The sequence below is a fragment of the Crocodylus siamensis genome, chromosome 4 (assembly GCF_052110815.1).
Source record: "Crocodylus siamensis isolate JL-2025a chromosome 4, ASM5211081v1, whole genome shotgun sequence".
Classification (NCBI taxonomy): domain Eukaryota; kingdom Metazoa; phylum Chordata; order Crocodylia; family Crocodylidae; genus Crocodylus; species Crocodylus siamensis.
This window is the reverse complement of record NC_143398.1, coordinates 84,885,701-84,909,176: the sequence shown is the minus strand read 5'-3', so window position 1 is coordinate 84,909,176 and position 23,476 is coordinate 84,885,701. Positions and strand designations below refer to the sequence as shown.

The following is a 23,476-nucleotide window of genomic DNA, read 5'->3' as shown; positions in this document are numbered from 1 at the left end:
AACAGTGGATAAATAGCATAAGCAGAGAAAAAAGGTAGATTTCAAGTAGCTTTATGACTTAATACTGTGATGTACTTGGGGTGCGTAACTTAGAAAGGGAAGTGTGTGCACTCACTTTCAAATAAAAATTTTTAGGTCACACTCCATAGATACAGATTTAACTTGGGCACTAGCCCAGAAATTCAACATTATTTTTAAACTGAGAAGCATATACATATTGTCTCTGTTAGTTAATAGCAATAAACATAACTGATTTCCTCTGTGCTTCTACTGCTCTGAGGGTACAGATAGAGTTGAAGCTCATTAGCAACCATAGCAGCACTGGATCTGAATTTGATGCAGACCTCCTACAGTGAAATTACTAATAAGCATGATGATATGGGCTGTTTATTAATATTGAAAACTGTAAAAATCAAACGTTATGGTATTTCTAAAGTCACAAAATAGGATAATGGGGAAAAGGAACTAATTTAAACAAGGGTACGCGCTTCATAACCCTATCCAAAAGCACATTTTCATTGTTTTATAATTGAAGTAACAATAGAAGCTTGCCAGTTCTGTACATTCAATATTGGTGCAGTATAACAAATATATTATGGCCATCTATATTAAATAATACAAGACATATGTAGAAGTAGTTATTTTGTTGCATCTTCTTCTCATTCTGCAAGAAGAGATTTTATTCACCAATGCTAACTTGAGGAAAACAAATTCTTGGGGTTCTTTTATTTATTTTTAATCATTAAAAAGGCAGTCTAATTGCCTGCGTGTAAGACAAAGCACTGAAACAAGGCCCTAAGCCTGCTGATGCCACTGGGACTTGAACAGGGCACGTAAGCAGGTGTTTAATGGAGGTCTAATTTGACAAATGAAAAGTATTTTTCTCTTTCATGAATTGAAGTCATAATTAAACCATGTCCTGACTTTGCTCTCAAATAACCCTTGTGGCTTTCACTTGAGAACTGGTCCCTGTGGATCCCAGCCTTTGCGGGCCAGTCTGCATGGATCAGAGTGCAGGATCAGGGACCTCCTAGGTACAGCAAGGAAAATAGCTAGAGATGCAATGATATAGCCAGCTGCTACACACATGGGCAGTGGTGACTGGTTGCCACTATGCCACCAGTGTAATTGAGGGGCTATGGTGGCAGCTGTTTTCTTTCTTCCCTCCCTTCTTCCCAAGTTGGTGCATCTGTGTGGGTCTCGGATTTCAAAAAGTGGGGTGTAGGAGATGCCACTGATGCCATGGGGGAGGCTGCAACCCCCCACTGTGGGTGGACTGTGCCAGGGCTTCAGCTGCCAGGGAATTTTGGAGCCCCAGCGTGGTTAAGACCACTCCTCCCCCTACTCTTGGCAGTACCACCCTTCCCATTTCATTCCCCTCCCCCACTCTCCAGCAGAGGTTGCCTCTGGGTACAAGAAGGGGGAAACCCTCCCACTGCCACCACTGTCCCTGGCTGCCCCAGGGGTGGGGGAAGTTCCAGGGCTGCTCCTGCTCTGCTCCAGCTGGGGGCATCAGTAAGTGGCAGTGCCCAGGACAGTGGTGATGGTGATAGCTGGTAGGTCCCCATCTCCAGCACCTGCTTGTGGAGTAGAGAGGGCTCTCAGGAGGTGGGCAAGGCACAGGAGTGCCTGGAAACTCGTTCCTGCTGCTGTCCCCTGCAGACCCAGAGGTAGGGAAAGTCCCAGGACTGCTTATGCTCCACTCTAGCTGAGAGCTATGGGGGGCAGCTGCATGGGGTGCTGGGTCAGTGGCACTGACAGAGGTTGGGTCTTTGCTCCCTCTCCCTCTCCTGCAGTTTGTTTAGGGCCTCCAGCCATGGGGAACAGGTGTATGAAATGCTGGGCAGGGCTGGGAATGGCACCTGCTCCTAGACTGGAGGACATTTGAGGAGCAGGCAGGGAGCAGGAGGGCTGGAAAGGGGGCTGCAGGGGATCCAGGCATAAGGAAATGAATCTGCTGGCATGTCACCTTCACTGTGGAAGAGGGGTATGAATGTGAGCTTGGATTCATCACTGCTGGTGCCCAGATCAACTGTCCCAGTTACCCTGTCCTAGTTATATCACTGGAAAAAAAATCTTATTATTGAAATGATCAAAGCAAATCAGAAGTGACTGTTGCAATTACTGTTGTTTCAGTTGTTCAGTCACTGGAAAAACAATCTCAGGAAATTGTAGGCAAGCGAAGATGGACACAGGGATGGGCTCTAAGTGGCAGGTACCGCTTTATTTGTTACTGTTCTAGGAATAGTTCAGTGGCTTTGGAAGGGTTATGAGGTCCTCTCCGTGTAAGCCATAACACGAGCTTACCCCTAACATTTGCTTCAATGTTTGAATGCTCCCATTCTGTTCCTTATGAGGTTGTTAGATTACCACAATGGGGCCTTTGTCTGGAAAATCCTTGGCATCTTCCAATTTTCTACAAGTACAACATCCACAATTTGCAGAAACATCCTAGCATGCTCTAATTTTTGTGAGCTGAGCTCACCCATTGGCCTTTTATCAACAGTGGATATCAGCCATAAATTGTAATTAACTGAGCATCCTTATAAATGACTGAATAACTAAAGTTATACAGCAATTGATCTAACTGTACATAACTAACCTGGTGAAGAAGGTAAGACCGCTTTCCTGTTCCAAGGTAAAAAACAAACAAACAAACAAAAAACCAAAAATAAAAAACCCACAACCCCAACACAAAACAACTTCCTCTAGCTCTGTGCCAATTTTGGCTCCAGTGGGAAAAAACTTCTTTGTTACCCCCGAAGAAGCTGTTGTTCAGTCTCATTGTATCCTACATCATTCCTAAGCCACAAACAGGATGGAAATGAACAGAGCCATCTCGGGGAGCAAAAAGCTCAGAACCCAGGTGGATGTTTAAATTGTTAAGGAGAGTGGACTGCAGAGTCCGTCAGCAATTTTCTGCTTTTTTCTGGTGATGGGAGGGAAAGAGCCCTCCCTATGTTGTATTTTCTATTTCTTACGTACGGAGGTTCTCCCTCGGATCTCAGTCTAATCAAGTTCTCCTCACAATGAGTCGGGTGCAGATATCATCACATAGAAAATAACTGTTAAAATAGCTAATCTTGCAGGGTGTTACACACCTTTAAGAAATAAATATAAATATAACAGAAACCTGGACAAAATCCACTTAATTCTCACAAATGCCCACTTTCTAATGTAAGGGTTGCTTGTACAGGTCTTGTGTGCTTGAGTTTGATATCACAGGGGGCTAAATATCTGACAAGGGCCCGAGATTCACTTCCTATTTTGTTATATTTTGGCCACATTTGGAATATTTCAATTAAGTGCAGCTGCGTGCCATGCACAGTGTTACATGAATGCATGATGTATGAGGGATATTTAACCTGACCTCTTGTGTAATGCAGGCTAGAGAACTTCAGTAGAAGGCAGGGGAGGTTTGCACCTTCTGGACTAACCAAGAGAGCTGAGAGAGATAGAGCTAGCTAGCACATGCTATCATAAATTAAAGCACACCACATTATCAGAACATCAGCCACCAAATGCATTAATTGTGTATACATTCACTGGGAGATAATTCATTTTGCTTTTCCCAACACTCTCTAGGCATCTATGTCTTTCATCACTGCATTGTCTGTGTGCTTAATGGCATTACTCATCTCTTTGAAATTAAGCATGTGCTTAAGTACCTGGCCAACCAATGCTTTTACAGTTAATTTTCACTACCCTCATTTTTTTCTGTAAAGGCAGTAAAATGAAAAAAGATTTTTAGCTTTTTAGAGTATTCATCTCTGGAACATACAGTTAAAGGAAAAATATGTTGTGAAGTACTCACAGCTCCTTTCTTGATGAATGGCCACCTTGACTTTTTGGACTCTAATGGGTGAAACAAATACATATATGAATATTAGCTTGTGGCTACGTTTTCTTAAAGAAATCAAGAATATTTTTTCTTAAGGGGAAATAAAATTATACTTACTGTAGTTACCTGAATCCAAGTTAACCTGGAATTTAAAAGCCCCTCCCCAGTAATTAGAGTTTAGACAAGGAAAATTATAAATGTGTTATAAGTTTCCATGTATAGAATCTAATTACTGGAAGGTTGTCTTGAATTCATCCCCTCTACTGCCGTGGCAGGGGGAGCAGCATTAGGATGAGGGGCCAGATGCCTGTCCCTTTCCTTCCATACCTGCCCCTTGCTTCCCACCCTCACTCTTCCATGCCTCTGCTTGCCCCTCCTGCTTTGCCCCCTTAATCCATGCCTGTCCTCCCATGAGCCCCACTTACCCTCTGCTGCAGCTCTGCTCCAGTTCCAGGGCAGTCAGCAGCAGGGATGGCCCAGGCCCAGCCCCAGCCCAACTTGGGAGAAATGGCAGCAGCTCCTGGCTGGGTCGGGGCTGGAGAGATCAGAGGTTGAGCTGGAGCAGAAGGTAAGGGGTGGGCAGGCTGAGTGGTCTCCCCCATGCTCCTTTCATGTGGCACACATTGGTGTCCCTGGCGTTCCTCCGGCTGCAAACCCCTGCCCCTGCCAAGTAAGCCATCCTGGTTGGGGGCAGGCAGTGGCTCACCTCTGGTTTTAGCCCCAAGATAGCTGCCAAAACTGGAGCTAAGCCTGTCTCAGCCTGGTGCTTCAGTCTAAGATGAGGCTTTTTGTTTTCTATCTTGATTGGGAGTAAAACCTCCTGAACTTTGGAGTCAAGTAAATATGGTAACTAATCTTTAACTTTTGTGTTCAGGAAGATTGTGGCCAGGCCTAAAGCTCAGTAAGGTCCTTTGAGTCAGGCCCTCCAGGCAACACTGATGTGCACCAGTGGCTGGATTTTCAGGAGCTCTAAGCATCCTGAAGTCTCATGGTCACAGCAGATGGTCAGCACTACTGAGAACCCAGCTGCAGGGCTGCATGCTGTGATCATGGCATGATACTGCACGAATAGTCAGATCTCAGGTTAATTCTTAAAAGATGTCATCCACCTTACAAGTAAACTGGGTCTGTCTGTTATTTTGTGGTGTTGTTTCTATAAAGGGATATTTATAAATATAATTATGCCAATATAATAATACTGCTATGTAACATCAGTGTAACTCATTGTTGTGGGTGTTTTCTTATGCTGAAACAAGAGTACAATACCAGTAAATCTCTGTGTGTGGACAAACCCTAATAGCACAATCCCTGATTCATGAATGCATTTAAGCACACTTACCCTTCAGAATTAAGCATGTGCTTGCATACCACTGCAATAAAATGAAAGGTCCACACCATCTTCAAATCCTATTTTGATATAACTGCAAACTGAATTGTTCAGTGAGAACACCTTATCTGATTGACAGCACTTGATTTCCCCTCATGGTTCCTAGACTAAATCTTGGCCTTAATGAATGGATAAACTTCAGCATCAAGTCAGTTGTAGACTAAGGAAAGACCTGTATTTGTTTGGCTTTGAAACAGGTTGCTAAATATCAAGCAACATCCTTATCAGCCCACTGATAGTTAAAGTTTAACTTGCTTATTTATCTCTTAGAATGTCTTTTAGAGTTAGTGTCTCTTTTCATAAATGAATGGTGATGCTAATTGCTGTTACTGTGATCAGGATTTGTTAAATGGATGTACTGAACAGCAAAGATCATTGATAATACCTAACATGTACAGAATTTATGAATTAGGCATCTGCATCCTGAGCAGTGTTAGTTTATAGCTGTTATATAAACCATTTCACTTCGTATGCATGAGCAGTGTTAGTTTATAGCTGTTATATAAACCATTTCACTTTGTATGCGTGAGGAGTGTTAGTTTATAGCTGTTATATAAAGTCATTTCACTTTGTATGCATGGTCTTTAAGAATGTGATGCAAGCAAATCCCATCCTGTGCCTGACCTGCATTTGGCAGCAGTGCTGAGTGGTGCAGGTAGTCAACAGCAGTGTCTGATACCAGGAGGTCTCCAGGGAACACTTCAAGTCCTGGCAGACTTACTACGATGGAGCTGCGCCTGCGTTCTGCTGATCTGTTTGGAATACAACAACACATTTAGCATCTCTTCAATATTAGGTCATTTACAAATTGCTGACTACCGATACCCAGCACTGCCACCAAGCAAAAAACCCAAAATCAGAAGGTGCGTAGTGAGGGATTTGGTTTAACTGATTGCCTATAAATGTAAGAGACTGGACTCAACGTCCTGGGAGGCTTCTTCTAGTCCATGTTCTTATGAATGTAAGTTCCTGGCATATGACAAATTTGGGGGCTCCTTTCTATATTTAACTGCCTTTTGACTGTTTAATGCTGTTTCAGATTTATAAACTTCTAGAGCAGGGGTGCTCATTCTCTTGTCTGTGGGCCATATGTGGCCCATGGGCCCTTGAAATCTGGCCCATGGGGCTCCCAATGGGTTGGGAAATTAAGTGGTGGGGGAGCTGTGACAGCAGCGCCGTTCCTGCCCCAGGCAGCCAATCTGAGCCAGGCAGCTTCTACAATTCTAAGCCCCATGGAGTACAAGCCTCATGGGGCAGGTTGGACTTGAGCCATGACCCTCCCCTGCAGCCAGCCAATCTGAGCCAGGCCATACCCTTTCCCTCCATGCAGCCATGCCTCCTTCCCTTCCCCTGGCCAGTTTGGGGCCAGGCCATGTCCCCTTCCTCCTGAGGGGCTGGCCCATGCTTCCTTTGTCCCATGGGGCCAGGCCACATGCCGTCCTCTGGCACAGCTAGATTGGGCCGGGCTGTCCTCCCTCCCCCACCCCCCAACTTTGTGCCAGATGGGGCCCTGTAGTATCTGACCTGGGCAGGGATTTGGCACTACCCATCTGGCCCACTGGCCGAAAAGATTGAGCACCACTGCTGTAGAGAGTAGTCACACATTTCAAATTCCTGAAAAATCCCAATATTTCAAACCCTGCCATTTAGGGTATCATATGCCTCAAGGGCTAGGGACAGAAGTTACACAGACCAGTTTAAGTGATCAACTGATTTAAACCTGTAACAGAACAGAAGTTCAGTCCACATAAACAGCTTTCAAAATGGCCAAAACTGGTTTAAGGTAAACCTGGTTGGATGTAGTATCAGATTTAACTGATTTAGGTCAAACTGGTTTATGGAACTTCTGTCCCTGACCCCTTCCTGGTTCAAGTCAACTCACAGTCCTCCAGCATCCCAGGGTGCTTTGCAACCCTGGGCTGTGCTGTCTGCTGCAGTAGAGCAGGGTTTGCCTCACCCCTCTGCTCCCTAGCTGGAATACTATCACTCCTCTGGCTGCCTGAGGACGGGGTGGGGCAGACCACCCCCTCCTGGCACTGGACACACACCTGGCTGCCAGCTTTGGGTAGGCAGTGGGAGGAAGGTTCCCACTGTTGGCCTCCTTCTACCATTCTGGGCAGACACTGGCTGGGGGGTCCAGTGCTGTGTTGGGGGTGGGGGTTTCCCCAATCCCCTCCACGGCTGGCTTGGAGGCTGAGGAGGGGGTATGGCTGGGGAAGTCATGGCTGGCTCCCTGCTCCAGCTGGGTGAGGGGAGGAAAGACCTTACTGTGGGCTTTCCCCACCACATCAGGCAGACTGCAGCTGGGGGTCCGGTGCCAGGGCGGGGGGGGGGGGTTCATTTTCCCCCTACCATAAATTCTAATAATGGAGGGGTAATGGGGAGAGGAGAAAGGAATTGTTTTCTAGTTATATATGCATGAACACAGTGCTTAATCCAGAGGTGTCTGGTCCCCTAATTTTGGATTTCAGGTGTTGCCACAGTACAAATGTTAGTGAGCGGGCATGGAACAGTGACTATACAAATATTGTAGAACAGTATTAAAACTGCTAATGAGCACCCCACATCCCTATTTCCAGTACAGATAACCTTCTAGTCATTTTGTGCCTGTGCAAGACAGCTGCTACAAACTGGTGGGTTAACAACTTTTTATATAGAAATTGCTAAAATGGTAAAGGCAGCAGTTTTTTCACCTTGGATTTATTATTCCATTTTAGAATTTTCTAGTATTGATCCTTAAAAGTACTTAATAACAATCTGCTTTGACCTGGACATAAGTTTCTTGACAACAGTTATGCCAAATGGCATATTTGCTAGTCCTTGGAATTGAATTAAAGAGTAGGTTTACTGAAATCAGATATAAAGGTCTTACTTTCCACAGATGTGTGCCTACTAGGTAGACAGAAAGATCCTTTAGTCTATGCGTACAAACTGAGGCCATGCCCATGGATCCCTCTAGAGCGCATGCATATGTAAACCCTAAAGTACGGAAGAGGCAGAGTTTATTGGAGCGCATGCATTGCCATTCTAACGTAACTATAATGCTTCTCGGTAAGGCGGTGCTACAGTGGGAGGAACGTATAGTGTGTCTCAATGCATTGTTGCATTGCACTGGATAGATTCACCTTCTGTGAACATCAGTGATTTACCTGCCTAAGTGCACATTTTTTGGAATAAATCTGCACCCTTTGGGACAGTGTTTATATTGGATTTTTTTTGCTGATTTTCCTGGCAAAGTAAAGCAGAAATGACAAGCAAATTAGTAGAATGTGAGTCGTATGCAAAGAATGGAGGCATTTCACTGTTGTTTTCTGCCAACAAGTGTTAGGTTCACATTTTTTTTAGAGGGAGGGGATGTATTTCATTCGTACATGCTTGAAAAAATCATGTGCATCTGATGGAAGAATTGGACCACAGCAAGCATAGTAAATACTTGTACAATAATTCTTCCTTTTTGAATCCCTTTTGCCAGTGAAGCAAGACATCAAATGATTAAAAACCTTTAAGTAAATGAGGTTCTGGAAAATTTTAACATGCACTGTATACAGTCACTCCTAGCAACGGAATATACTCTGTTCTAAGGTATGGACCTTGATGTGTTCACACTTTTTTCCTTACTGTCATTTAGAATACGTCTCAGATGTGTCAGGGAACCCATGACCTATACCATGAAGCATATTTATTAATAGAATAAATATGTTGTGTGTAAGAGTAAAAACAGTTGGCTGAATCACAATAATCAGTGGTATAGGATGTTCATAATATTATGAATGTTGCTGACTGAAGGGATTGTTTACATTACAAATCAAGAAGAATGGTTGGACTCTGTTTTAAGGAGTTAGTATATATAGTTTGCTATAGTAGTAAGGTGTTATGTAGTAGAGTGTTATATTCAAAACTATTTGAATGACACGAAGGGATAAATAGGATTTCAAAAGTGCATGAACCTGGACTCTTATCCTATTGAACAATTAGCTGCACTTCAGGGTCTAAGAGGAGCTTGTATAGAGAGAAAAAAAATCAGGATTTATGTATATGGTGCATTCTACAACAGGTGGGTTGGACTGAGAGAGAGAAAATGAATTACTAAACTGAGCGGAAAAGGAGCACTCCATTAAAAAGGGATACACATCTATCCAGTTAAAGGTAGGAAATGAGCTCTCCACACATGCTTTGAATTGGAGGAGAATGCCCTGACATTCCAGTCATTTCCCCTAGCTGTGATAATAGAGGATTAGCTGTAAGATTAGATTAACTGATTTGGATAAAATAAGAGTTGAATAAATCCCTTGCTTAGAACTTGAAGCAACTACTGGGCTTCAAAAAAGAGAAACATAAAAGTAGTAGTTTTTCTTACATTTCAGAAAATCCTAATTTTGGCCAGAACAGTTAGTGGAGATAATGCAGGCTTAGAAAAAACATTAAATAACTTCCTTATTTACTGTCCACAAGCATATAACTCACTTGGTGAAATTTTCAATCTGTTTTTTTGACTGAACAGGCTTGGATTAAGACACATTTATTCATATAAATGTCAACAGCCAGATGCTCAAGATGTACAAATTGGTATATACTCAATACCGCTACTGCAGCTACCAATATACAAATTGGTATATACCCAATGTCCAGTTTGATCTTCTGAAATTTTGAATTCTGTGCAACACTGGAAACCTTTCTGCTGAAAGTTAACACCTGCTCATAGAACTATTTGCACAATCACTGATCCCCCGATCTTGCAGTGTTTCTGTAGGGCCGCCAGATCAAAACAGGATATTTCCATATTAGCTGTAGTCTCCTGTTTACTCAGTGGCACACAGAGACCATGCTTTCCCTTTGCTATAAATTTCAGAGGTTGAAGGATAGATTGGAAATCACAACTATTGAGAAAAATCTAGGAAATTTCCACTATTAAGAATGGGCTTTTAACTGGGCACATACACATATTGAAAGGATGTCCTTGTCTACTGACACGCAGCAAATGGACCCCAGTCTTGAAATTCCTCATGTTAGAGTATTGGGGGATTATGATAGAACTTTTCTATTAAAAATGCTTTAAGGCAGGGAAATGTGGTATGAATGAGTCAGTTAAAGTATAGTCATGAACAAGTCATTTGCCCATTTTGTGCAAAACTGTGTAGTACAGAAGCATCAGCAGCCCAGGGCTTCAATGCTCCTGAACTTTCCCCCTGAAATTTTCAACAGACTGTTCTTTGAAATGAATATAACAGCATCATTAAGCAACCACTTGACATGTGGGGAGGAGCTTGTGATTTTTCCCCTTGTTTTGTGTTCCCCTTGCTGCTGTTTGTTGAGTAAGCAAGCTTTAATTGCTCACATGTTTACAAACGGTGGATTCAGTAGGGCAGCAAGCATGGCCACAGTGAATACAGTTGTAAACAAGATGATAATTCCTAAAAAAAATGTTTGCCATATTAACCCAACTTTTTGGGGAGCTAAGTAATATTCGTTATAACAAATTATTGAGAACAAACACTTATCACTTCATCCAGTACTAACTCCTTAAAGCCAAGAATTTACATATTCTTTCTGGATGGTGGGATTAACACCCCTTTCACAAGGCAGTAATCATGGATCTGCTTCTCTCACACGGGAGAACAATATATAGCTGTTCTGCTGATTTTTCTAACATAGCTTTGGAGAATAAGTCACGCAAGATTTCTAGAGTTTTACATTCTTTGGCTGATGAAATCTGACACTGGAAGTGTTAGTTAATCCAAATGACCAACCCTCCTGGCAATTTGCTGTGTAGTCCTCATACAGCCTGATTGAAATATTATGCAAAATAACTGAGTTTGCCAGGAAGAGAAGGCCACCCTCGATACAAGCTTTGGTATAAACAAGCCAGTGACAGATACTTCACAAAGTGAGCCTATACATCTAAATTAAATGTGAGTTTTATATGCAAGTACATAGTGCAAGCGTTCCACTATTAGATCTGACTCAGACTGAAAAAGAATAAGGAAGTTCAGTTTATAAGATAAAACAAATAGAGACCTACCTTGATGTAAGTAGATCCCTTTCCTGAAAGAGAGACATTAGTTACTTGTTTTGAAAGACAATAACTTGTAATTTTTTATGCAGCAGCGAGCTGCAAGAGAAACATGATAGAGTCCAGGGTGGGTTTCATTATTTTCTGTCTTATGCTTATTTGGCCATACCAAATATGAAAACCTTTAGAACCACTTACTTTTCTAAGTTAGTTAAGCTATTTACCCTTTAACTTACCCCACACAGTCTCTCTGCTCATGATGAGCCCCAGAAAGGGTGGTCCAATGCTTAGGAGACTAGCTTGGGGGATCATGTGATATTGCTAATGGCTGAGGAGGGGGAAACTACATTTAAAATAAATTTAAACAGGATTGAGGTTTTGATTCGGTAAAGCTTTTCAACAAATGCTTGAGAGCATTCTTATTCAGCAAGACATGCTCAAGTGATTTGCTGAAGCACATGGTTAGCATTGGCCAGTTGCTTCTGTGTCTGCCTTGTTGAGTCAGCACCGTAGCTACCGATCAGGAAGGAGAAAACTTCTCGCCTGGTTAGATTTCAGCAGTGGCGCACAGGTCAGTTCAATCTCAATCTCTGTGGCTTGATGACTGCATTGGCCCCTGATTGATTTCGATACCTTATCCAAGAAAGAGGGGAAACCAAGTTCCATTTTAGCTCATATTACCTGAACAGATTCCTGATGAGGAGTGCTTGGCTGAGATGTGCGTTCATCTCCAGGCAGGGTAGCAGAGCTGATCTTCCCACGGTTCTGCAGTGTTTGGTCAGAACCACCATTGCTGAGATTATCTTTGTGATGGGGCAGCTGTGATTTTGGGCCAGCTGGCTCTAAAGCAGCTAATGGAGTTTTGACATTTTCTTTGGAGGACAGTAGTTTTGCATGAAGGCAAGAGGCTAGTGACAACGAGGAGGAGGCAGACTTAATACACTGAGGTGAGTTTTTACAAACATGAAAAGAACCACTGTGCTCTTTCTGGCATCCCAATTTAGCATCATCAAAGCAGTCCTGAAGCGACTGCACTTGGGAGGCAGAGGACACACTATTTCTTAGTCTTCTGAGAGTTGGGGAGGTGGAAATCCTTCCCAAAGCATGTCTGTCAAACTGGAAAGGGGCACTGTAGCATCCATCATACTCTTTAAATGGAAATTTCAGTAGAAATGAAGACTCGCCGAAACCTCTTCTTTGGACAGAGTCAGTTGGAGGCCTCTTTCTGTCTGCACAAATTGATACCACCTCCGTTTCCCAGGGTATGAAGACGTCATTTTCTGAGTCACTGTTTTCTGACAAATCCACATTTTCTACGTGTAGTTCAATCTCCTTATTGAGAAGATGTTCTGCTGTGTAGGTTTCTTTATCCTGTTTCAGAGGATAATCACAAACCGGCTCTTGCATCATTTAGCTACAGCATGCAGATCTATAGCTGATATAAATTACAGAAAACAGTCAGAAAAAAGTCTCAATCCACAAACTACATGTTGCATATCTAACTCTGATTCGTGTCCCTTTTTCACTAATTCCTTATCTCTTACTGAAAATTGGTTGCTATTAATGAATTGGGTTGAAAAATTAATTCCTGATAACATTTTAATTCTTCAAGTTTTTTCTTTATTATAGGATACATAACAACACTCAGTTCTATGATACATAATGACATGTTCAGTCTTCACATCACCGCAGCTACTGAAGTCAATGGATTTTAATAGAGCTCTAACTGAATGAACTTGTCATAAGCATATGATTACCTTATGGATATAAATTTTCAAAAGTGACTAGTAATTTTTGAGCACCCAATTTTGGTTGCTGTCACACCTGCTTTTTAGACGATGGAAATGCACTTGAATTATAGACAAGTCCAACTGAGCACTAGTAATCAGTAGTCACACTTAAAAATTCATGATAACTAAGGACAAAGGGTTGTTTTTTCCTATTTAAGGGTCTGAGCAAAAGTCAATGTATGCCACTCAATACAACGCATCACCGTGCATTACATTCGGATGAGGTGCTGTGAACAAATATCTAGGTTCATGTGGAACCAGCTGCAGAAAATATACCTGGTTTATGATCTGACATTAAACTCCTTTTCATTTTTAGAACTTTTGATTCTCTTTTCACACACTTTACACTTTGTATGTGCACTTGTATTTGATATGCCAGCATGAACAAATGAACCATGAGAAAAATATCCATTGATAAAGAAGCACTGGAATAGTGAGAGTTCAGCTTGTGCAACTGCTAGATACCATAAAGAAAAATTAAGCTTCTAGAGAACTATTGAGCTTCATGTATGTTGGAAATTAATGGAGATAAAGTTCTCTAGGGTAAGTGTTCCTGTGGTTTAAGGTCATTAAGGAAATCTCTACCTCAGCATGGTAGTCATATTCATATAATTGACTTGTACAAACGTAGGGCTGAAAGGGATTTCAAGAGGTCATAGACTCTACCTGCATAGAAGCAGAATCTAGTTGGCTGAATCAAGTTGGCTGAATCAAGTTGGCTAGGACCTCTATTTAGAATTAGCTTTAATAGTTTAGAGTGGATAAGACTGCCTTCCTGCACAGTGTTTCATATCATCTTGGTATCCTCTTGGACATGGCCATATGGATCTAGGGTACTTTGTTCGGTGCTTGGATATAATGAGTATTCTAAGCAGCCTTATAAAAGATAAGGACACTACCTTTCCATTATCATATCCCCTGTATCAATTTTCTTTCAGGTGTTTGGTTTTTCTTGGAGGTTCTGGGGGCAGGATAGTGAAAGGAAGGGGCTGTATTCTTTTTAAAAGATTTCAGGGATGAATGAGAACTTCTATATAGGGTGGAGGCCTTAGTTCAGCAAAGCTTAGATACATGCTTAACCCTAAGGACATGAGTTGTACCTCTGTATTCAATGGAACTAACTTATGTGCTAAAAGATTAAGTATTTATCTAAAGGTTTTGTTTGATGGGAACTGGACTTCCCTAATTTTTCTTTGGTCTTTTTTTTGTTGTCCAGAAGTGACACTATGGCCCTCAACTGTACTAGTGATAACCAGGAATTCACCAGTGCTCAGGATCCCTTTTTCTTTTTTACATTCAAGCACCTGGTATTCACTGAACACTTAAGCAAATAAAATCTAATGATTGTTTATGGCAAGACTAGCATGGGAACCTTTTTAGTAGGGAATCGAAAATGAATACAAGGTGCATTGTGTAATCAAGTAATGAAACCAAAAGTTAATAATTAATCTATAGGAACACTATCTCATCATTAACTGTTGTAATTTGACTTATGTTCCAGGATGAATGGCAGTATATCTTTCAGACACTATAGTAACTGTCCAGCTAAAAATGCACTTATGAATAGTACAGGTAAGAAATAATTCATGACAGTTTGTTAAAAAATGAAACTTCTGATTTTGCTAACAGAATATCTGTTACTGATGTTTATGATTGCTTCAGATCTTTATAAGCTGATTTTTTTCAAGCATACATATTTACATTTTCTCTTGATTCATTAAATAGAGTTTGTGAAAGTTCATCTGTGCTGCTTAGTTTTCAGTTTTTAGATCATTGAATTGTATAGTTTCTGGTTTTTTTATTTGACCAGTCTACTACTTCTCCCAATTCTAAGTCTTGAGTGTACAAATTAAAAATATATTCTGGCAAATACTTGCATATGTGACGTTGCAGCCAATACAACGCAATTGCTCAAATGTTAGAAGGAGGCAAATACAAAAGGATGTTGAACGTGACTGGAATGACTTTGTTTGCAACTCCAATGAATAGCACCAGAAAGTATTTTTGCAGCATTCACTAGTTTCTAATAAAGTATAATTGATGCATGTTCTCATTAAAACTGAGATACACTAAACACAGTTTCCATTAATCACTCACAAGAATTAATATTATGTTTCTGTTTTTCAGCAAAGATGTAATTGCACGATGTTGTTGTGGGACCTCTTTTATGACCTTTACAGATTTTATTACCAGACTGGTGACTTGTTATCAATAAAACTAGGCACTATTCATCAAATAGATGACTAGACCTATGCTGTATGATGTATTATCTTTATCTTTTTAGTTATTAGTTTCCAGGAGTGTTTGCAGAATTCTGCAATTTGCCATGGGTAGTCAAACATATGAATAAGAATTAGCAAAGTTTTACTGTGTCGACATTTTTAAACATACTTGTATAAGAAACATGCAGCACAAAAAGGGTTGTAAATAAAACTTATTCCCCAGAAAGCTCTTGTAAGGCAGAAAAGGATAACAAAAGTCTCAGAGTCTGCATTTTTTTAAACTGAATGCTTAAAGAACTCCTCTCAGTCTTTTCATCAGCAATATCTTCACAAAGCAAAATATGATGTAAAATAAGAGCCCTCCTCCCCACACACGCATAAAAGATACTGCAGATCAATCATTAAACTTACTGCTTTAGACAGATGTAGAATTAGTTTCAATCTAAAACTGACAACTTCCTGCATGTCAATGTCATTTGCAAATATTACACAAAATGAAATCAAGTTATTGAACACTGACTTGCTTAACTCTTGCTTCAGCGGGAGTGATACTGTTTTTCTCTTTCAGAGCTTCCTTGCTGACTGCTAATAGAGGGAACTAGTTTTTCTTCTTGTAGATTTAAGGTTTCTAGGGGATTTGTTTATCAGAAAGGTCAGACGGAAACAGCTTCAGGATCAGTGCCAGTTTATAAAAGGTAACATGATCCATTGTAGCACAAGATTAATAATCTTTACTCTTTATACTAATTTTCTCAGCTCCTTCCTTTACATTTTCCCAGCAGATTGTTCTGCATAGGTTTGTACTGTTAAGGTTTGGCAAAAGATGTCACACTTGGGCAGCAAGAACAGAAAAGATTCTAAAGCCCCCACAATAATTCTGTTTTTCTGCTCATGTCTTAAGTCATTAAAATTGGTTGAATTGTAAATAATAATACCTCTAATCAATCCAAACTTTTATTCTGCTTATCTACTATCAACAGTTAGGCTGTAATTTTAAGCGGTATTGTCACAATTATTCAAATAGTTAGTTTATAATTATTTTATTAATGGAGGCAATTTTTAGCCTATCATTATTTGATAATGTCTGAGTTTCTGAACTTCATTATTCACTGTATTGTATACCTGCTGATTTATATACAACACGGTATTGTTACATTCTGTGCTTGGGTAGTTTAAGGTAATGGTTTAGAAAGAGGAGTCTTTTATTACAAGTTATTCAGAGACCTCTATAATTGTTCATATTTGTTGCACAATATATGTTTTTGGGTGGCTGAATTCAAATGTTTGCAGTGATATGTTATTTGTGTGAGTTTGGGACACTCACTTTTGACAAATATTTTTGCAAACAGAAAATTCGCTCTCTTAAACGCATCTGATGAAAACATGCAATGGAAAGATGCCCCTTGAATTAAAGAGAGATTGGACTAGGTGAAGACGAGAGCAAAACAAATCAAAAGATTTTATTCACAGGAATACTCTCTGTACTTTTCTTCTGCATGTATCCATCTTGGCAAGTAACAAAAAACAATAAAAACCCCCAACAATCTTCTTCCCCATCCATCTAGAACCTGTGGTTTAGGTTTCAAACAGAATGTTTTAAATCAGTACCGTGAATATTATTTTTCTGCTCTTTGGGTGAGCTTTCTGCCCCTTAGAGTGATACCAGCTGAGCTGGAGCAGGTCATCTTGTTTATAAAATACAGATAAGCATCTCCTTTGACCAGGTGAAAGCCAAACTGAATGATACATGCTGAAAAATGGGAGGAATGACAAAGATTTACTCAAATCCAAATTACAGAGCCAACACCCCTATGGCCACATGCAAAAGGTGATTTTCTCCCCATCAGTGACAGAGATTTCAATCCTTTTCCCTTAGAAAAGGAGAAATCATGACCTTTTGCTTTTATCAACCTACTAGTCCACCTTACCTTGTGGTAGGGTTCTCCTTTTTCCTTCTTTTTGCAGCATCTGAATATTGGCAAAGATAAGTGGCTTCTGGATATGGCCTCTCAAGACCTAATCCCTCTCTTAAGTCTGCCTCTGAAACTCTGTTAGAGACTGTTATCAGCTCACCATGCAGGATAAACTCTGGGGAGCCTGAATCTCTTGATGTCTGTGCTGCAGTGGGTGTGACAGCTGGTCATAAATAGCAAATCGTTCCACTCTGCTTGAGTTGTCACACCCGGCCCATCACTGTGGTGTCTCATCTCTGCAGAACTTTTTCTAAAATTTCTCTGTTGCTACCACATGTACAACTCTACTACTGGCAGGGTAGGTAGGAGCACTACCCACAACAAGGCTTCAGGTTGCTGCCAGTGTCAGCCACACCTCCACATTTAGCCCGGGAGTGCATCCAGCAAGCATGCCCTACCCACTAACTACTGCTGTGTGTGTACTGAATCCCAGCAATGAGGAAATGTAGCCACCTGAGAGGGACCCTAAGCACATGCCCTAATGTTGTTCTTGGACTCCTTATCTTGAGCTGCTCCACTGCCTCATTTCTGTAATTTGGCATGTGAGTAGGTGGGGCATCCTTCTTGGTGGGATTCCTGGGGTGGTCATCACAGGCATGTTGTAGACATACCATTCCTGCCCAGCATAGGTCTAATCAATGAAGTGATTAATGTTCTGGCACCCACTTGAACCTACCACTGCTTATGCTGTTGTATGAGCCTGACTGAATCTTACACACATGCGCACCCCCCATCCTCCCTTAACTTGATGCCTGCAAGCTTGATCCTGCAAACTCTTACTACCAAGTGTAGTGCTGCCTATCTTGAGTCCTCCTTCAGGACTTTTTGGCGCCAGCCACAGTAATAAGCAGTGTTCCAGGTAGCAAAGGCAATGTCTGAAGGGAACCTAAAATGGAACGGAGGCTAAAATCAGATGCCAAAATCTAAAACCGTGATCTTGAAAACCATTGCTGAGCTGTCTTCTAACAATGGAGGCACCAAAACTCCACAGGAACCACCACTGCCTCTGGCCACAGTTTAGACAAAAAGGGGATCTCTACTTAGCTATTTGACAAAAGGGGTGCAGGCACTTAGCCTGACAAAAATAATTTGGAGTAATTGATTGTAGACTGAGACACAGACCTAAACAAAATGCTTTGGGGCAGCGTTCGAGACTTGTTTGGGGTCTCAGTATGTCCAGTTTATTAGCTCTACTATGCTAAGTATACTGATTGTGTTGGATCCCTTTCTGAGGTGCCTAACTATGCCCCCCGCAACATGCACATGCACACGTGCACACAGTAGATGCCTAATCCAACACTCAAAAACTCTCCATAGGGGCAGGTATGTAAAAGAGGGTATTGAAACACTGTTTAGGTGTTCAAGTCCTGGCTCTAATTGTAGATGAGTAAAGCACTTGGGTATTTATTTACCCTTTTGGCAGCATATTGAACTCATTGTTTAATGCTCCTTGGACACAGCATAAAACAATCTCACTAGATTACATCACCTAATGGGTAAAAGAAATACGTTAAATGAATAGGATTGGTTTCTACAGGCAAAAGTTCTGTTGCCGTATTAGTTGCTAGGATTTCTACTTAACCTATGGGTGTTGGAACACTTCGTACTTAGAGGCCAGAAGGGTTTCTACACCAGCTATGGTATGCATTGTGTATGAATGCCCCCCTGGCTTTGTGCCACATCTGTGAGAGGCCAAATACTGTACACAAGAGGATGTGCTGGAAAGCACAAAATATTCTGGTGTATTAGAAATGGGCCTATAATTTTGGCAAAGACATAGTACATCAGAATATGTGTATGCCTTATCTAGATGCCAGCAGCTAGGATAGCTTGAGTACTGTGCTGGAGTAACATAGGTATTATAGGCCATGAAAGAAAAGTATGTCAGGAGACCCATGCCTTCTGCACAGTGCATGGGTTATGGTCAATGTTCAAATACCAATCTGTCCTTATGTTGCTCCTTTCCTCTGCCCAGCTATGCAGTATGGGGATGAACAGTGCAACAGTACATGCACAACAGGAGTGAGGAGCCCATTTTCAATTCCAAATACTCTACTAAGGAACTTAAAATGACTGGCCCAGGCCAGCGAGCACATCTTCATCCTAACACATACTTGTTTAAACAGGAGTGATGAAATAATAAACTCATCTCTATAGATATTGGTTTCGCATTAAAAAGATAAATTTTTGCCACAAGTTCAGAGATCTTATGGCTTGTTATCCACTGCACAGCTCCTTCAAGTGCTCTTTAATAAAGAGTCTAATTAGCTTTCACTTAAAAGCAGCTGATGGAAACAAAGGGGAAAAAGCCCAGCATACTGCCTATAAAAATAAAAGTAAGAACAAAACATTTGCCTTGTATAACGTGGCAAAAAGCCACATTACATTTAGTTGAACGTAACAAGATTGTGAAAATCTATAGTTTATTCTGAATTTATCTACAGTTTATTCTGAATTTTAAAAAAATGACAGCTGGATAGACTCAGAAAGGAATTTAGGGTCTTAATTACTTTTTACACCCATAGTCAAATCTAGGATTTTGTAAAGGGAGGTGCAGGAGCAGTGGCCATTGTTGCAGGGATGGCTACTCCCTTACTCCCAGCTACACCCTCCTGTCCCAACCAGGTGGCAGAGTATGCTGTGGGATGAACTGTGGGGACTTTTTAAAGTCCCCAAATCAGGAAAGAATTCCCACCCCCCTACTCTCAGCATCCTCTCTCTTCCCTCCTGTCTTCAGCAGCACATCCCCTCCACTCCCCTGACTTCCCTTCCCCATATGCTACTGCCCCTGTCCCTGTGCCTGGCTGATTGGGGAGGGGGTGGGCACTTTAGAGCTTCTCTTGCCTTGCTCTAGCCAGGCTCAGCAAGGGACAGTAGTGGTGGCAGGGAACATCCAGGAGAAGTGAGCAGAAAGGAGGAACCCTCCCACTGCTCCTAGCTAGAGCAGGGGTAGGAATGGCTCTGAAGCACCCCTTCTCCTCCCCCCCCCCCTTAATCTAGAGACAATAAGAGTGATTGGTGGGGAAGGGTCAAATGGGAGCAGAAGGTATATGCTTCTGAGGACAGAGAACGGGGGGATGCTGATAGTCGGGGGGGTAAGGAGACATTGTGGGACTGGATTCTTATCAGATTTGGGAATTTTTAAAAGTCCCTGCTGCTGCACTCATGGGGTGCGTTCACACATGTAAGCATGTGTGCTTGCAGCAGCTTACATAGAAGTGGTGCAAATTTGAGCTGGGGCTTTTTGCCTCAGTGCACGTGCTCAGACCTGCACTTTGTTCTGGAGCAAATTGTGCTACTTGGGGCAAAATAACCCTGCATCCAGGGGGAGCTAAAGCCTGGGGCCAGCACCTGTGCTGTCCCCAGCAGTATAAAAGGCTGCCCTGTATGCCCAACCATACAAAATCTGTGCTGACAAGCAGCTCAGGGCTACTCGCTTTCAGGAGCTTCTGGGGCCCAGCCACTTGGTACCTGGAGGCACTACACCTTGTGCCAGCTGGACTGCTGCAGCAGCATCCCAAATCCATTTTTAAAAATACCCCCAAATCCACGTTCTTCCACAAGGCTGTCACACACATGCATGCACACATGAGACAGCCATCAGTTGGGCAACACTGTATTGATATATTTACAATGTTAAAGCAATTGGAAGCCTACCAGTGTCTCTATCATGATGATAAAATACATTCTAAATACCTACATGTGTTGATGTGTACTTTTGGTTTTCTTTGCACATGATGGATGTGTGATGGGAGGGTGTGGTGTTTACAGGAAGGGGGTAGGAAGTGGTGTGGGGGAAGGTGGGTAGGTGTGTGGGGAGGGATGTGGGTTGGTGTATGGGTAGGTGTGGGGCAATTGCTGGGGGGACTGTGAGTGTGGGGGACCTTGTGAGGAGGCTGCTCAGGAAGGGTGGGTCCCCTGGCCCCCATAGGCTGCAGCCCCCCCCCCCACAGTACATGGACTTCCCCCTCCCCCACAGGGTCCCAGCCCCCCCACCCAGGGTCCCAGCTCCCCCCTGGAGGGCCACAAGCCCCCCCACCCAGGGCCCATAACTTACCTTTCACAGCAGTAGTGGGAGTGGGGTGCTCTGAGCCTGGTGCTGCCAGCTCTCAGGGACCACGTGCTGGTTCCTGCTGGCCCTGGGGCCCCTCTGCCACCTGGCCAGGCTGGTCCCATGGTGGCAGGACCTGGCGCGGCACGCAGGGACTGTATGCTGGGCCCAGCCAGGTTCTGCTGGCCCTGGGGCTGCTCATGCCATCCATGTGGTCTCCGTGTGCCGCGTCAGGTCCTGCCTCTGCCCTTCTGTGCCTGCAGGGAGGTGGCACACGCTGAGACATGGCCCAGTCCCATGCAGCTCGCTATTCTGGCTTTGCACTGGAGTGGGTCACACAGTTCTGGGAGGCACGGCTCCTGTGCATGCCTCCCAGAGCTGTGTGACTTGCTCCAGTGGAAAGACGGACTAGTGAGCTGCACTGTTCTGGGTCACGTCCTCACCCCCCGCAGCCCTGGGGACATCCCCCGCACCACTCCCTAACCCCCTCACATCCCCCTGCCACCCCTCACCCACCCACACCCATGAATCCCCCCACCTCCATTCCCTAACTTACCATGGACAGCACTGGGGGCCAGGAGCAGCAGAAGCACCAATGGGATGCTCTGGTCGAAACCAGAGCATCTCTTGTGGAGGACTGACTCCCTGCTGGCTCCAGGCATGGTCTGGGACCATGCTTTGGTCCACTCTTCTTCAGAGATTTTTTTTGATCCCTGGATATCCAGGGGTTTAATTTCATCCCCTTTTTTGTGTTCCTGCACATGCCTCTTGCCCCATCTCAAAGGGATTTGAGATGGGGCAAGAGGTATGTGTACTCTCATCTGGACATGCCCATGGTGTCTGAAGGCAGTGGCAGGGAAAGGATACATCTATGTTATTACAGGCCCTCTGGATCTAGTCTTGAGGGGTTTTTATTAAAGCTGGCCTGGTATATATGAATATTGAACACAGTTCCTCACTTTAAGTACAATTCTTACTCTTACGGCTGTGGTTCATGGAGTTACATGTACACAAGGACAAACACACACTCTCTCTGTATGAAAACCCTTCATTAAAAAAACCCATCAAGCTAGAAACTTGCAGTGATTGACAATCGCACACTAAACACACATTGTAGCTAATGCATCTGCACAAAATATATAGAAGAATATTGTTTAGGTTGTAAAGTCAAGCATTCATTTTGGGTTGGCAACTTCAGTTTGGTCTTCTCAGAGGTATGTATTATAATACCATTTTTAATAATATGATTGCCTACCATTTTTCCCCCCAAGGAATCCTGCTTGGTACGTAGAGTAGACAGTACTCACTTTGTGAACAGATGTTATTTTATTCTTGTTCAGCATGTGCCCCCATGTCTTACTGTCCATCACTCAGAGAATTATTAACTTCCTCAAGGGCTTTTTATATGCTTCTCATTGTTATGGGATCTGAATACTTCACAAATATTAACAAATGTATTGTCATAATGCTCTTGTGAGGTTAGTGAGTGAGTGGTGTTTGTACTCATTTTTCAGATGGAAACTGAGAAACAGAGATAAAGGTCAAAAGTGTCCATTCATTTTGGTGTGCAGATTGGGATGCATTAGAGCTGATTTTACATACTACTTAATATTATATAGCCCATTATGTTCAAAAGACAGCCACATCTGTGTTCTCAGTTCTTCTGCAAATTAGATTCCAAGGGTTCAAGTCAGTCACCCAGAAAATGTGGAATGATTAGTGATCTCCAGTTTAAATTACTTGAGCAGCATCATATTGAAACTCGGTGACTAAAATAGGGATTCGAATCCAGTTCTCCAAGGCTACATTCACCCGCTTCATCATGAAACAGTTCTAAGCTACACAACCATCCATGATTTATCTCTAGAGCAGAGATCTCCAACCTTTTTGAATGTGGGGCTGGATCATGAACTTTTTATCACCCAGTGGGCCGGCAGGAGTGGGTGCTCACAGTCCAGTCCAGCTGCAGCCTGGGAGTGAAGAGGTCAAGGGGTGCCACCCTATAGGGGTGCCACCTGACCCCTACGTGTCCTCCCTGCTACCTGGGCAGCCTCAAGGATGCTCCCACACCTGCGCACCTGGGTTCAGCAGCCAGGGGGACATGTGGGGACTCTACAGGGGGGTGCGGGATGTGCAGGGACACTCCCCTGCTCCCTCTCCCCTGGGGCAGCCTCCCAAGCAGCAAAGGGGCCCTCCCTCCCC

General features: G+C 42.8%; 1 protein-coding gene across 2 annotated transcripts in view; it reads right to left on the bottom strand.

Moving 5' to 3' along the window:
* Positions 1-23,476, bottom strand: part of PLEKHG7 (pleckstrin homology and RhoGEF domain containing G7) — a 65,161-nt gene that overhangs the window by 38,123 nt on the left and 3,562 nt on the right. The window contains exons 1-5 of one of the 2 annotated variants that reach the window (XM_090042679.1): positions 17,179-17,395; positions 11,920-12,673; positions 11,248-11,270; positions 5,853-5,980; positions 3,815-3,855 (exon numbers count right to left, since the gene is read on the bottom strand). In XM_090042679.1, the coding sequence (XP_089898805.1) occupies positions 3,815-3,855; positions 5,853-5,980; positions 11,248-11,270; positions 11,920-12,648 (921 nt within the window). In that variant the 5' untranslated portion in view covers positions 12,649-12,673; positions 17,179-17,395. Of the gene's footprint in view, positions 1-3,814; positions 3,856-5,852; positions 5,981-11,247; positions 11,271-11,919; positions 12,674-17,178; positions 17,396-23,476 lie in introns of those variants that run through there. The other variant, XM_090042680.1, reaches the window with a different exon arrangement.